Source organism: Bufo bufo, chromosome 5 (genome assembly GCF_905171765.1).
Source record: "Bufo bufo chromosome 5, aBufBuf1.1, whole genome shotgun sequence".
In the NCBI taxonomy this organism is placed as follows: domain Eukaryota; kingdom Metazoa; phylum Chordata; class Amphibia; order Anura; family Bufonidae; genus Bufo; species Bufo bufo.
The window spans coordinates 406,312,467-406,327,589 of NC_053393.1; the positions used below are offsets into that span (position 1 = coordinate 406,312,467).

The 15,123-nt window shown below is 43.0% G+C and overlaps 1 protein-coding gene across 2 annotated transcripts in view; it reads left to right on the forward strand.

The window, feature by feature from the left end:
* The window catches only part of KAT2B (lysine acetyltransferase 2B), a 131,743-nt gene that overhangs the window by 56,779 nt on the left and 59,841 nt on the right, over positions 1 to 15,123 (forward strand). For both annotated transcript variants that reach the window (XM_040433003.1, XM_040433004.1), the window contains exons 3-4: positions 3,345 to 3,490; positions 5,612 to 5,701. In XM_040433003.1, the coding sequence (XP_040288937.1) occupies positions 3,345 to 3,490; positions 5,612 to 5,701 (236 nt within the window). The remainder of the gene's footprint in view (positions 1 to 3,344; positions 3,491 to 5,611; positions 5,702 to 15,123) is intronic.

The window sequence follows — 15,123 nt, forward strand, 5'->3', positions numbered from 1 at the left end:
TTCGGTTTTGCTCCCATTTTGCATGAGCTGAACTCAAAGATCTGAAACATTTACTACATACAAAAAAGACCCATTACTCTCAAATATTGTTCACAAATCTGTCTAAATCTGTGTTAGTGAGCACTTCTCCTTCGCCGAGATAATCCATCCCACCTCACAGGTGTGGCATATCAAGGTGCTGATTAGACAGGATGAATATTGCACAGGTGTGCCTTACACTGCCCACAATAAAAGTCCACTCTGAAATGTGCACAGTTTTGCCTTACTGGGAGGGGGGTCAGAAAACCAGTCAGTATCTGGTGTGGCCACCATTTGCCTCACTCAGTGTAACACATCTGCGTCGCATAGAGTTGATCGGGTTGTTGATTGTGGCCTATGTTGGTCCACTCCTCTTCAATAGCTGTGCGAAGTTGCAGAATATTGGCAGGAACTGGAACACGCTGTTGTATACACCGATCCACAGCATCCCAAACATGCTCAATGGGTGACATGTCCGGTGAGTATGCTGGCCATCAAGAACTGGGATGTTTTAAGCTTCCAGGAATTGTGTACAGATCCTTGCAATATGGGGCCATGCATTATCATGCTGCAACATGAGGTGATGGTCGTGGATAAATGGCACAACAATGGGCCTCAGGATCTCGTCACGGTATCTCTGTGCATTCAAAATGCCATCAATAAAATGCACCTGTGTTCGTTGTCCATAACATATGCCTGCCCATACCATAACTCCACCGCCACCATGGGCCACTTGATCCACAACGTTGACGTCACCGAACCGCTCGCCCACACGACGGCACACACACGCTGTCCGCCATCTGCCCTAAACAGTGAAAACTCACCGTGAACAGAACACCTCTCCAACGTGCCAGACGCCATCGAATGTGAGCATTTGCCCACTTAAGTCAGTTACGACGACGAACTGCAGTCAGGTCCAGACCCCGATGAGGACGACGAGCATGCAGATGAGCTTCCCTGAGACGGTTTCTGACAGTTTGTGCAGAAATTCTATGTTTATGCAAACCGATTGTTGCTGCATCTGTCCGGGTGGCTGGTCTCCGACAATCATGGAGGTGAACGCCTTTGGAGACGGCTTATGGTAAAGAAATGAACATTCATTGCAAGGGTGACAGCTCTGGTAGACATTCCTGCATTCAGCAAGCCAATTGCATGCTCCCTCAAACGTTGCGACATCTGTGGCATTGTGCTGTGTGATCAAACTGCACATTTCCGAGTGGACTTTTATTGTGGGAAGTCTAAGGCCCACCTGTGTAATATTCATCCTGTCTAATCAGCACCTTGATATACCACACCTGTGAGGTGGGATGGATTATCTCGGCAAAGGAGAAGTGCTCACTAACACAGATTTAGACAGATTTGTGAACAATATTTGAGAGTAATGGGTCATTTGTTTATGTAGAAAATGTTTCAGATCTTTGAGTTCAGCTCATGCAAAATGGGAGCAAAACCGAAAGGGTTGCGTTTATATATTTGTTCAGTGTATTTGCATTGCCTTTAAAGGTTATTGTCACTTGAACCTGTTGACCTACTTACTGCCTAGTTTGAGCCCAGGCAGTTTGAGGATGTAAGAAAGTAAACGGAGGAGATGAAAAATGAAAGCATAACAAGAGAAAGCTAATGAATTTGACCCTGAATTCTTCGATGCAAGATATTGCAGCTGCCTGACTTCATTTTATAATTTCAGTTTTTTTTTGTTGTGACCTTACATATATGGATGAGTTTCCAGTGTAGTTTCTGTTTGGTTTGGCCACCACAGTTCTTGTTAGTCAACACTCTGGTTCCAGGTTCTGATATTACAACAAGCTTTAGAGTTTTATAATAACTGTTACAGCGGCGGCTGCGAGCCACCACTGCTCCACCCACCTCGCCTGGTGACCTAGACCCGCCGCCTGCTACCTTCTTCCTGGCGGGCGCTGTCACTCCACGCAGGAGCTGTCGGCCTGGTGTTTCTCCTGCAGCGAAGTTCAGATCCCTGTATAGGGGGTAAAGGTTGAATTCGAGGGGACTGGCAGGATAATGCCCTTATGATTTGACCAAATACAAATCTGTTGGTTGACACATTGGTTCGGCACCCACTGCCATAACAATAACAAGATATTACTCTCAGAATTGGCTGTTAATTAATATGATGATTGGCATGATTGGGTGGACATAGCCCTAGCAGTGTTTGCTCACCAAAGACAGTATAAGATATGCTGTGACTGTCTATTGAGTGGGAACCAAACCTCTGAGACTCGCACAATGTCCAGAATTAAAGGGGTTCTCTGGTCTCATAATGAATTTTTTCATCTGTATTCAGTACCCCAAACAATGCATATTTCTACTCCAAATACCTGATTTACATATCAGCACTTTCCTTGTTCGCTGCATCAACTCAGGTGGCGGACATAAAGGGGCAAGGGGTGGCACTGGAAACTTGAGTAAAGGGCGTGGGCACTTGCAAGAGGTGAGCTTGGGCTCCTGCAACTGTTAATCATGGCCCGCCGGACACTTAGATCGGAAACAGCAATATTGCTAACAAAGGTAGAGTTGTGATTAGGGTTGAGTAAATGGGGTTCGGATTGCTGTATCCAAACCCGATTCTTTTGAAAACTTTGTTAAGAATATTGGCTCCAACCTATTGTAAAGTGTATTGCCCTCACAGAGGTGTTTCCGAAGTTTCAGCAAATATCGCGAGACTTACTTCGTCTCACCTCTACCATGTGTCACTTTGTTTATTGGCATAAATTACTGTATCAAAATACGAAGCCGAACTCCGCTTCGTGCCTCATTAACCAAGCAGAGTTCAGCTTCGTATTTTGATAGTCATTTATGCAAATAAATGAAGTGACATGTGAAAGAGGCAAGATGAAGTAATTCTCGCAATATTTGCTGAAACTTCGGAAAGACCTCCGCAGAAGCAATACATTTTACAGTAGGACGGAGGCGATATTCTTAACATCGTTTTTAAAAGAATCAGGTTCGGATACAGCAATCCGAACGCGATTTGCTCATCCCTAGTTGTGATGATGGTAAACTGAAATAGAATGGATTGCCATTCACTACACGCTGATTCTGTGATATCATGCAGTGTGATGGATAGCCCTGAAAAATCCGGTTTTTGTGCCAGCACTGCATTAATAATGAGATGTTCTGGAGAAACACTGTCCAGTAAGATTTGGCTAAATTATATCTGTAGGTTGACACTTTATGGTCATCGTGAACACGCTACTGTATGTACCAAACTGGACCACTTCAGTTTAATAACGGCCAGCCTCTATGTATCTACGTGATAAAAGACAATATCCCGGCATCATTTCTTTCTTCACTTTACTGTCTTTCAGCTTCACATGTTTCCCAGTTAGAGAATGTATCGGAAGAGGAAATTAATAGACTCCTGGGGATTGCACTGGATGTGGAATACTTGTTCACTTGTGTACACAAGGAAGAAGACGCTGATACCAAACAAGTCTATTTCTATCTCTTTAAGGTACTGAGAGACGTTCTCAGTCTGATGTTGTTACAGATACATTTACCTGGTCAGATGACTTGGGTGCCATGCCTTAAAGAGGTTGTCCAGAATTCGCAGCAGTGATGTGTTCGCAAGCGGTAAATCACTGCAGTTATGAGCCGATTATGGGACATGTCATCGCTGAGGCCAGTCATTGGCTGCAGCAGCACATGTGTCTCTTTCCCTTCTGGAAGTTTAATGCAGGGAACAAAATGCAGTGAATACAGTAGTGGATCCAGACAGCTTGAACCGAGCGACGGTGAGCAATTAAGTATGCTTCTATTCACAGGTCCAGCAAAGATTGTGTAGGGGGGGGGGTTAAGGTAGAAGGGAATCCTGGACAATCCATTGACTCCAGACCTGGCCTTCTTGCTACTCTACGAGTTATCTAAAAATGAACATGGTTCCTTAGGACCAGCACTGACGATACCATACTAAAACCGTAATTGTATTACTTGAGAATTTTATTTAGCCTCTACGTTGTTATTATTTATTGTTAAAGCGCCATTTATTCCATAGCGCTGTACATATGAGAAGAGGTATACATACATAATACAGACAATTGCACTAAGCATAAACAAGACGAGTTACAAACTGGTACGGAAGGAGAGAGGGCCCTGCCCGTGGGGGCTTACAATCTACATGGTATGGGAGAAGGACACAGTAGGTGCGGGTGAAGTTGGTCATGGTGGTATAGAGGCAGCAGGGTCACTGGTTGTAGGCTTGTCTGAAGAGGTGGGTTTTCAGGTTTCTTTTGAAGGATTCCACTGTAGGCGAGAGTCTGATATGTTGGGATAGCGAGTTCCAGAGTGTGGGGGATGCACGGGAGAAATCTTGGATGCGATTGTGAGGAGAGGAGAGAAGGAGGTCTTGTGAGGATCGGAGATTGCGTGTGGGGATCTATCGGAAAAGTAGATGTAGGGAGGGGACAGGTTGTGGATGGCCTTGTATGTAGTTGTTAGTATTTTGAAGTGAATTCGCTGGGCAATGGGGAGCCAGTGAAGGGATTGGCAGAGGAGTAACAGGGTGAGAGGTGGATTAGTCGGACAGCAGAGTTGAGGATAGATTGGAGGGGTGCTAGATGGAAGGCCACAGAGGAGAGTGTTGCGGTAGATGATGAGGGCATGTACAAGCATTTTCACAGATTCAAAGTTAGGTAAAACGCAGATGCAGGAGATGTTTTTGAGTTGGAGGCAGCAGGTGGTGGAAAGAGCTTGGATTTGCGGTCAGAAGGAGATGGCAGAATCCAAGGTCACTCCAAGGCAGCGGACTTGGTTGACCGGGCAGTGTGTGCAGCCATTGATCGTGATAGATAGGTCTGTTGGGGGGGTTGAGCAAGATGGGGGAAAGATGATGAATTCTGTTTTATCCATGTTAAGTTTTAGAAAGCGAGATGAGAAGAAGGATGATATAGCAGATAGACATTGTGGGATTCTGGATAATAAGGTGGTGATGTCTGCACCAGAGAGGTAGATTTGTGTGTCGTCAGCATAAGAGTGATACTTAAAGCCATGGGACTCTATGAGATGTCCCAGGCCAAAAGTGTAGATAGAGGAGAGCAGGTGTTCTAGGACAGAGCCTTGCAGGACACTCTACATTTATATGGATTGTTATTATGGTATGAGGGAATCAGTCGCCCGGTTTAGAGACCCTGAGCAAAATGTTGGGTCACTTTCTTTAATTCACCCAGTCTTTTTGCTAAAATCCATATTGAGCAGCTCCAGGTACATACAAAACACTACACGTGCCAGGGAGTTATCATATTGATGAGTTCCCGGATCTCACCGCCTTCCTAACCCCTTGTTTGGAGTCTCTCTATACAGATTTCAGTAAAACGGTGGCTGGGTCAGTTCAAGACATTAACCCAGCATTTTGTTCAGGGTGTCTGCCACCAATGTATACTGCCCTCAGGTGGAGTGGCATAAAACTGGGGACCGATTCCTTTAAGGATTCTTTATGATGAAGTCATCTTTATTACAATTATAAACATCTTAGGCTTTTTGAATGAATGCATATAATCGCCCCCTCCCAAGTTCATAAACTAGGATAGGCTAAAAATGCAAACTCAATTTTATCTAACATTTTACCTTTCATATTTAGCTTTTAAGAAAATGTATTCTGCAAATGGGGAAACCAGTGGTGGAAGGATCTCTGGAAAGTCCGCCATTCGAGAAGCCCAGCATTGAACAGGTAATAGATCTGTAGTAGTTTCTCAGTAGAACACCTGCCGCACTGTCTGCAAAGAAAGGATTTCCTTTTTCTTGAGAAATAGTTTTGTCCCTGAAATCTTTTAATAGACTGTACTGACAGCTGCTGGTTTGCTTTTTCACTATGTCTGTATCATAGGTTACACTGAAAATATTGCTAAACTGTGAACAAGAAGTTAGAAAACCATTTCTCATTGGCAGATTGCTGGAACTGGTGCACTATTTTTCCTACTACGTGAAGTTGTCTCTTTCAGAGAACAACCCAGTGACTAGAGAACAACCCAGAGAACAACCCAGTGACTAGGCAGAGAGCGCTGGGAGGGATTACTTTCCCTGCAGAAGAAATGAAGAATTAAAGGGAACCTGTGATCAACTTTATGCTGACCTCACTGAGGGCAGCATAAAATAGTGACAGAAATGCTGATGTCAGCGCTGTGTCACTTATGAGCTAAAAGTAAGCGGTTGCCGAGAACCAGCATCATAATCATTGCAGCCCAGGCCTTGAAAAGAGTCAAATCTACCTGAGAAGAGTCCTGGTTATACATAATCTCCTGCTCTCCCCGACCATCTGCTGATGATTGGCAGTTCTCTCCTAGAGAGAAAGAGAGAAAACTAGGTAGAAGACTGTCAGTCATCAGCAGGTGGGCAGGAGAGCAGGAATTCATGAATAACCAGGACTCTTCTCAGGTGGATGTGACTCTTTTCCAGGCTCAGTCTGCAATGATTGTGATGTTGGTTCTCGGCAACCACTTATTTTTAACTTATAAATGACAGACCGCTGAAATCAACTCACCTGTCTCTACATTAGTATGGTCAGCATAAAGTTGATGGCAGCTTCCCTTTAAGGCACTATGTGAAATATATAGAAGTTCATATAATTCATCAGCGGTCCTCTAGAGAGCTACTCTACCAAAAGCACCAATACTCGGCTAATATTCCACGCTCATGTGAAAAGGGAACAACCATTTTAAGATTTAACTGTGTAGCTTTAGCTGTGTCAATTTAGAGGGAATATGTCGCCTATACTTTTTTTTTGCCAGTTGAAACTAGATAGATAGTGACACATTGTTTTTTTCTGATTTGTTTTCATTTTCTGATTGTAGATTTATTTATTCTTTTTCCTGAACAGGCTGCCATCTTGACTGGGGTGTTAACATTTAGAGATATGGTTTACATTAGCGACCATCGGGGTGGCCAACCGTCCAGAAATTTCTGGACAGTCCATACAAATAGGCAACTTTTTGTCCTGTGCAAAAATAGATGTGTCCATGATTTTTTGAGGCTAGTGGTATTTGGTGGTAATTCTCATCATTTTACAGCTCACAGTAAATGCTGGTAATGAGATGTTATCAGTATATTGAGCTATAGACATGTATTACTTATAATAATTATCCGTAAAAAATGTTGGCTGTCCATGATTTTGGGATAAGTTGTCCAGAAAAAAGAAAAATTTCTGGTTGGCAACCCTGGCCACCATGGGCTATAGACACAGTAGACTGGAGGGGACTCACTGACTTCTAGGGCAGAGTTTTCTAGGCATGCTCTGTAACCTGTGCTGAAGTCATTTTACAAGAAGGGAGTAGACAAGTTGCGACAGTGACCTATAGTCAATGGTGGATCCTGACACATTGCCTTTAATGCTTCTTGGTCCTGGGCTGCTCATAGACTTTTTGATGCACAGCCATTAAAGGGGTTGTCACATCTCAGCCTTTTATATTTAAGCTCGGAATAACCACATCCTTAACAGAGCTGTTACCTGTTATTGTAATCCTGCCCTCTCATAATAATGAGAGATGACTTTTACATTTCAAAAGTTATCTCTACAAAATAAGTAGCGTCAGTCTGTTGTGGGGGTCAGTGACTTGTCTGTATTTCACGATTTATTTTTACCTAGCTTAAGGACCCGGCTTCGCACGGGTATATTTAATCTATTTCATTTAATGTTTGTGTGAGTCGTTAAAAGATAGACAGTATCCACTATAACAGTGACATCTACATCACCCCGCCCCCTTAACAGTGACCTCCACAGCTCCCACCCCTTAAAACTGACCCCTCCCCCCACAGTGCCCTGTCCCTTAAAATGGGACCACCACAGCAGCCTGCCTCTTCAACAGTGAGTTCCACAGCACCCCACCCCCTTGACAGTGAGCTCCACAGGGGCCCGCCCCCTTAACAGTGACCTCTACAGCACATGCCCCTTAACACTGACCATAGGTTACAGTCCCCTTAACTGACCACCATTTCTGGCCCCCTTAACAGAGACCTCTACAGCGACTGCGCCTTTAACAGTGACTGCCACAGTACCCCGCTCCCTTAACAGTGACCTCAAAGTACCCCGGTGCCCCTTTGATAGTGGCTCCACAATCCCCTGCTCCCTTAACAGTGACCTCCATAGTGCCCGCCCCTTTATTAGTGACCTTCACAGTACCCTGACTCCTTAACAGTGATTTCCACAACACCCTGCCCCCTTAACAGTGGCCTCTACAGCAATCTACCCCTTAAAGGCTCTGAACCCGGACATACCCTTATTTTCACCAAGGCAGCCCCCCTGAGGCTAGCATCTCATGCTCCGATGCACTCCCTTGCCCTGCGCTAAATCGCGCAGGGCACGGGCTCTTATTTTTAATCATAACACACTGCCGGGCAGAAACTTCCGCCCGGCCTTGTGTTCGGTGACGTTACCGGCTCTGATGGGCGGGCTTTAGCGCTGCCCTAGTTGTTTTACTGGCTAGGGCAGCACTAAATCCCACCCATCAGTGCCGGTGACGTCACCGGGCTTCCTGCCGGCACATTAACCCTTGATGTGCCGCGGTCAGCGCTGCCCGTGGCACGTGCGATGTATGGAGAGTGAGAGCGCTTCCATCGGGTCCCCGCTCTGCTGTGACGGGGACCCGATGGCAGGGAAAGTAGCCTGATGCCTTACTTGGGCATCGTGGCTGCCTTCCATGACAGCCTGTGAGATCCAGCCCCCTGGATCTCACAGGCAAACAGGCTGTAAGTGTATTACACTTACAGCCAATGCATCACAATACAGAAGTATTGTGATGCATTGTAAAGGGGATCAGACCCCAAAAGTTGAAGTCCCAGAGTGGGACCAAAAAAAAAAAGTGAAAAAAATAGTTTTACAAAAAAAAATTTAAGTTTCAAGTAAAATAAAAAAAATGCATCCTTTTCCCAAAATAAAGTAAAAATATATATTTTTTAATAGGGAAAAAAAAAATAGGGGAAAAAAAAAAGTATACATATTAGGTATCGCCGTGTCCGTATCAACTGGCTATATAAATATCACATGAGCTAACCCCTCAGGTGATCACAGTCGAAACAATAAAATAAAAACTGTGCTAAAAACTTTGTCACCTTACATCACTAAAAGTGCAACACCAAGTGATGAAAAAGGCATATGCCCTACAAAATAGTACCAATCTAACAGTCACCTCATCCCGCAAAAAATGATACCCTACTTAAGACAATGGCTCTCAGACTATGGAGACACTAAAATATGATTTTTTTTTGTTTCAAAAATGAAAAAGTAGACATATTAGGTATCGCCTCGTCCGTAACAACTTGCTCTAAAAAAAATACCACATGACCTAACCCCTCAGGTAAACACCGTAAAAAAGAAAATAAAAACTGTCAAAAAAGCCTTTTTTGTCACCTTACATTACAAAAAGTGTAATAGCAAGCGATTAAAAAGTTATATGCACCCCAAAATAGTGCCAAACAGTCATCTCATCCTGCAAAAAATGAGACCCTACCGAAAACAATCGCCCAAAAAATAAATAAAAAATGGCTCAGAATATGGAGACACTAAAACATGATTTTATTTGTTTAAAAAATGCTGTTATTGTGTAAAACTTAAATAAATAAAAAATATATACATATTAGGTATCGCCACATCCGTAAGAACCTGCTGTATAAAAATATCACATGACCTGACCCATCAGGTGAACACTGTAAAGAATAAAAAGAATTTTAAAAAATTAAATTTTTTGTCTCTTACATCACAAAAAGTGTAATACCAAGCGATCAAAAAGTCATATGCACCCTAAAATAGTAATACCGAAAAAAAAAATGGAGCCCCTCAGTCACCCAAAATAAAAATAAAAAATACGGCTTTCAGAATATGGAGACACTAAAAAATAATTTTTTTCAAAAATGCTTTATTATGTAAAACTGAAACAAAACCCAAAAATGTAGTCATATTTGGTATTGTTGCTCTGGAAAAACCTGCTCTATAAAAATACCACATGATCTAGCCTGTCAGATGAACACTGTAAATAACAAAAAATAAAAACGGTGCCAAAACAGCTATTTTGTGTTACCTTGCCTCACAAAAAGTGTAATATAGAGCAACCAAAAATAATATGTACCCTAAAATAGTACCAACAAAACTGCCATCTTATCCCGTAGTTTCCAAAATGGGGTCACTTTTTTTTGGAGTTTCTACTCTAGGGGTGCATCAGGGGGGCTTCAAATGGGACATGGTGTCAAAAAACCAGTCCAGCAAAATCTGCCTTCCAAAAACCGTATGGCATTCCTTTCCTTCTGCGCAATGCCGCGTGCAGCAGTTTACGACCACATATGGGGTGTTTCTGTAAACGACAGAATCAGGTCCATAAATTTTGAGTTTTGTTTGGCTGTTAACCCTTGCTTTGTTAGCACAAAAAAAATGGCTTAAAATGAAATTCAGAAATTTTATCTCCATATTCCATTAATTCTTGTGGAACACCTAAAGAGTAAACAAAGTTTGTAAAATCAGTTTTGAATACATTGAGGGGTGTAGTTTCTAAAATGGGTTCTTTTTTGGGTGGTTTCTATTATGTAGGCCTCACAAAGTGACTTCAGACCTGAACGGGTCTTTAAAACGTGTACATTTTCTGAAAAATTTCAAGGTTTGCTTCTAAACCTCTAAGCCTTCTAACGTCCCCAAAAAATGAAATGGCATTCACAAAATGATCCAAACATAAAGTAGACCTATGGGAAATGTTAAGTAGTAACAATTTTTGGAGTTATTACTATCTATTCTAAAAGTAGAGAAATGGAAATTTGCTAATATTTCCAAATTTTTTGAACATTTTGTATTTTTTTTTTTATAAATAAAAATTTTTGACTCATATTTACCACTAATACAATATATCAATCGGCACTGCGGTTTGAAGTAGAGTAACGGTGCACATGTCTCAGGGCCGGCGTCCCTTGTAGATAAGGAGAAAAGAGACCGGCACTCGCTTGTTTAGATAATCTTGCTGTGATTTATTGTCACATTCCAGTGACGCGTTTCGGCATATAATCTGCCTTTGACAGTAAATCACAGCAAGATTATCTAAAACAAACGAGTGCCGGTCTCTTTTCTCCTTATCAATTTTACCAGTGTCATGAAGTACAATATGTGACGAGAAAACGAGACGAGAATGGCCTGGATAAGTAAAAGCGTTTTAAAGCTATTACCACATAAAGTAACACCTGTCAGATTTGCAAAAAATGGCCTGGGCAGGAAGGTGAAAACTGGCCCGGGGTAGAAAGGGTTAAAGGGGAATTCCCATCTCAGACATTTATGGCATATCCCTTGTATAGGTGCGGGTCCCAATTAGGGATCAGCTCTACAGAACAGGCCCCCCGAAGTGAAGGCAAGCACACCACACAAGCGCAGTATGCTCTCCATTCACCACTATGGGAGATTCAAAAAGAGTGCTAGCTATTTCTGTCAGTCCCTTAGCGGGGAATGGAGGGTTGGTCATGCATGGTGCTCTTTCCATTCACTGCTATAGGACTTCCGAAAATAGCTGAGTGCCTTCTCATAGCAATGAACGGAGGGTGACTGCACATGCGCAGCTGGCCTTTGTACAATATGGACGTCCATAGGATATATTTTTTTTTAAATCGGATCATTTTTATTGACATTTTATACAGATAGGTAAAGTACTATAAATAGACCATACATATATTGCTTATACAGAAGCCAAGTTGTACGAAATAAAAAGTATTTTCCAAGTGATCACAAGTTATTATTCAGACAATAAAAATACAAAAAGAACCCCCTTATCCCCCAAACCTCTTCCCCCCCCCCCCTCCCTTCCCTTTTCCGTGTGACCATATCCCTTATCAGGAAAACTGTTCCATTATAGTTCCTTAGGATTTACCACCAATGTCAGATAGGTCCGGGTCCCATCTCTGGGACCTACACCTGTCTCCAGAATGGTGGCTGGAAAATGAAGGAGAGCACACCGCGCAATCACGGCCACTGCTCCATTCACCTCTATGGGACTGCTTGGCTCTTTTCGAAACTCCCATAGAAATGAATGGTGGGTGCATGGAATGCTCTTTACTTCGGGGTCACCGTTCTCTAGGTAGGAGTTGGTCCCAGAGGTGGGACCTGTACCTATCTGACATTAATGGTATAGTCTAGCGATATTACAGGGAAAACCCCTTTAAGGGATTAGCTGAAAAAGAATGCATTTTTAACGTATAGTAATTTAGGTATTCTATATCATGGCCACTTCTAATCGGCATGATCCACAACACGCATATGTACTGTATGTGTAATATATCCAGTATATACAGCGGTCAGCCATAACAGTACACTGACAGGGGAAGTGAATGACAATGGCACCTGCCACAGTGAGATGCATTTCCAATGTTTTCTGTCCATAGTTTATACTCCACCACCACGTTTTAGTATTAGCCTCTTCAGTTTATTTTCTCATTCCGTTGCGATGCGTGGCCGGTTTAGTTCATTTAAGATTCCAATTTTTGTGACTGCACAATTTCAGACCTAAAATCGCTGAATCAAGAGTCTGTCATCGGGAAATCATCGCGGCTCCATGGTCAGGGCATACAGCCTTCTTTCAGCTTGTCACAGGGAAAAAGCCAGGAAATCGGAATTTTCTGTAGGCAGTACGCTTGTTTACTGCAGTCCAATGACATACAGCAGATGTAGCACAAGAAATCTCATGGAATAAAATAATTTCCTCAAACGTTCTCTGATTCAGTCATCACTCTGCATGCTTAGGCCTCTTGCACAGAAACGTTTTTTTTTCCCCCCCCATTTGCGTTCCGTATACGGACCCAATTATTTCAATGGGTCCGCAAAAAAAACTTTATGTACTCCGTATGCATTCCGTTTAAAGATGTCCTAAAATTGTCCGCTTGAGGGTGCATACACGAGCGTAAGTGTTTTGCAGTCCGCAAATTGCGGATCTGCAAAACACGGATACCGCACATGGCCAGCCCTATATAGAGAATGCCTAAGCTCGTCCGCGGTTGCGGATAAGAATAGGACATGCTCTATATTTTTTGCGGGGGAACGAAACAGATGCGGACAGCACACCCATTGAAATGAATGGGTCCGCACCCGTTCCGCAAATTTGCGGAACAGATGCGGATCCATTTATACGGTCGTGTGAATGCACCCTAACGGACAAGGATAGTACTGTTTTATTAGGGGCCAGATGTTCCGTTCCGCAAAATACGGAATGCACACGAAGGTCATCCGTATTTTTTGCGATTGCAGACAATAGGACATGTTCTAGCTTTTCCTCGGAGCTGCGGAATGAAACCACGGATGCGGACAGCACGCGGTGTGCTGTCGGCATCTTTTGCGGCCCCGTTGAAATGAATGGGTCTGCATCAGTTTCGCAAAATTGTGGAACGGATGCGGATTCATTCATACGGACATCTGAATGAGCCCTTAATCTGATTGGGGCAGCGCATTTCAGAAAGCAGTAGTCAAAGGTTTGTATTATGGAGGAGGTTAAAGGGAAACTATCCCTTCCACCCTGCCGTTTCATCTTCTGCTGGAGAACGACTAGCGTGTACACTAGCATGAGCTCACAGGCAGACAGGAAGTTTGGGAAGGGGGTGGAACTTAACGCTGTATTCACTTTAATAAGTGTAAAAGAGGTGGGAGCTGAAAATTTTCAGCAGCTTCTTATAAAACCTCCTCCTTTATGTGTGCAGGGATACCAGACAGTACCAGGCCACTAACCAACTTTCCGAAGAATGTCACGTTTGCCTATATAGCCAGGAGGGATTTCTCTGTCTAGGAAACTGACATTCATCAGATTTGGAGACCTGGATTACAAATCTCATGGAGCTGTACACACCGTCCATACAATGTTACCCTTACATAGTGCAAGTATTCCAGCTTTCCCAAATGTGCTAGCTATAGCTCTATTTAGGAGTGAAGAGGGGGATTTATCTTGAAAGATTTAGTATTCTGCACTCTATTACAGTTTCACCTGGTTCTAACCCAGCTTTCCTAGGACACTGAAAGGCAAATAAGCCTAGCTATGGCACTATTTAGGAGTGAGGAGGGGGATTTATCTTGGTAGATTTAGGGCTCATTCAGATGGCCGTATGCTGTCCGCAAAAATGCGGATCCGTTTTTTTTTTGCGGATTAGATGCTGTCCCATTCACTTCTATGGGACCTTTTCTTCCATTGCACGGCTCAGCAAAACAAAGGAAACATGTCCTATACTTGTCAGAGACAATCAGGACATGGCCCTATTGAAGTCTATAGGGCAGCAAAAAAACTGAATATAATCAGTTTTTTGCAGACATGCTGAACTGTCCGCAAAAAACGGATCCGCATTTTTGCGGACAGCATTCGGCCGTCTGAATGAGCCCTTAGCGTTCTGCAGTTTATTACAGCTCCACATGGATGTAACCCAGCTTTTCAAGGACCCTGAAAGGTAAACCTGCCTAGCTATGGCAGTAAGGGAGTAGGGAGTAAGGAGAATGATTTATTTAGGCAGACTTATTATTTAGTAGTCCCTACTACAGGTCTATATAATTTATTTATCTCACTTATATAATGCCAACCTATTCCACAGCACTTCACAAGCATTATCATTATTTATTTATTTCTCAGCTATCCCCGGATGCTGAATGACAAATCTGTCTAGCTGTGCTTCAGTTTGGAGAATTTGTCACTGGGATTCTTACTCCGCAAGTCTGATTAGCAATGAGTGTCTCATGATAAATATTCTGCAGTTTACAAACCAGCACCTGGATCTGAATACTTTAGTAATTACATGTAATTAAAAATTTTGCATAGCCACTGAGCTATTCAATAAAATCTATCTATCTATATAGCGCCACCTGCTGTTTGTTTTCTTTCTTATTTCTTTGTCTGTCACACTGAGATGGCCGCACATGCTCAGTTTCATCCTTCAACTGCCTCCTGAGCTGTGATAGGGAGAGAGCTGAGACACGCCCCCTTAACTACAGCAGAAAAGACACTCCCCTTGAGCTGTCAGCTTGATATAAATCTAGCAGAGCAATGACTGTGGAGATCTCTGGATCCATGTGAGGTACAGGGCTGGTTCTAGCTTTGTTAGAAAGAGATTGTCATGTACGATATGATATGATTTTACTGTAGTCATGGGATAACCCCTTTAAAGGGG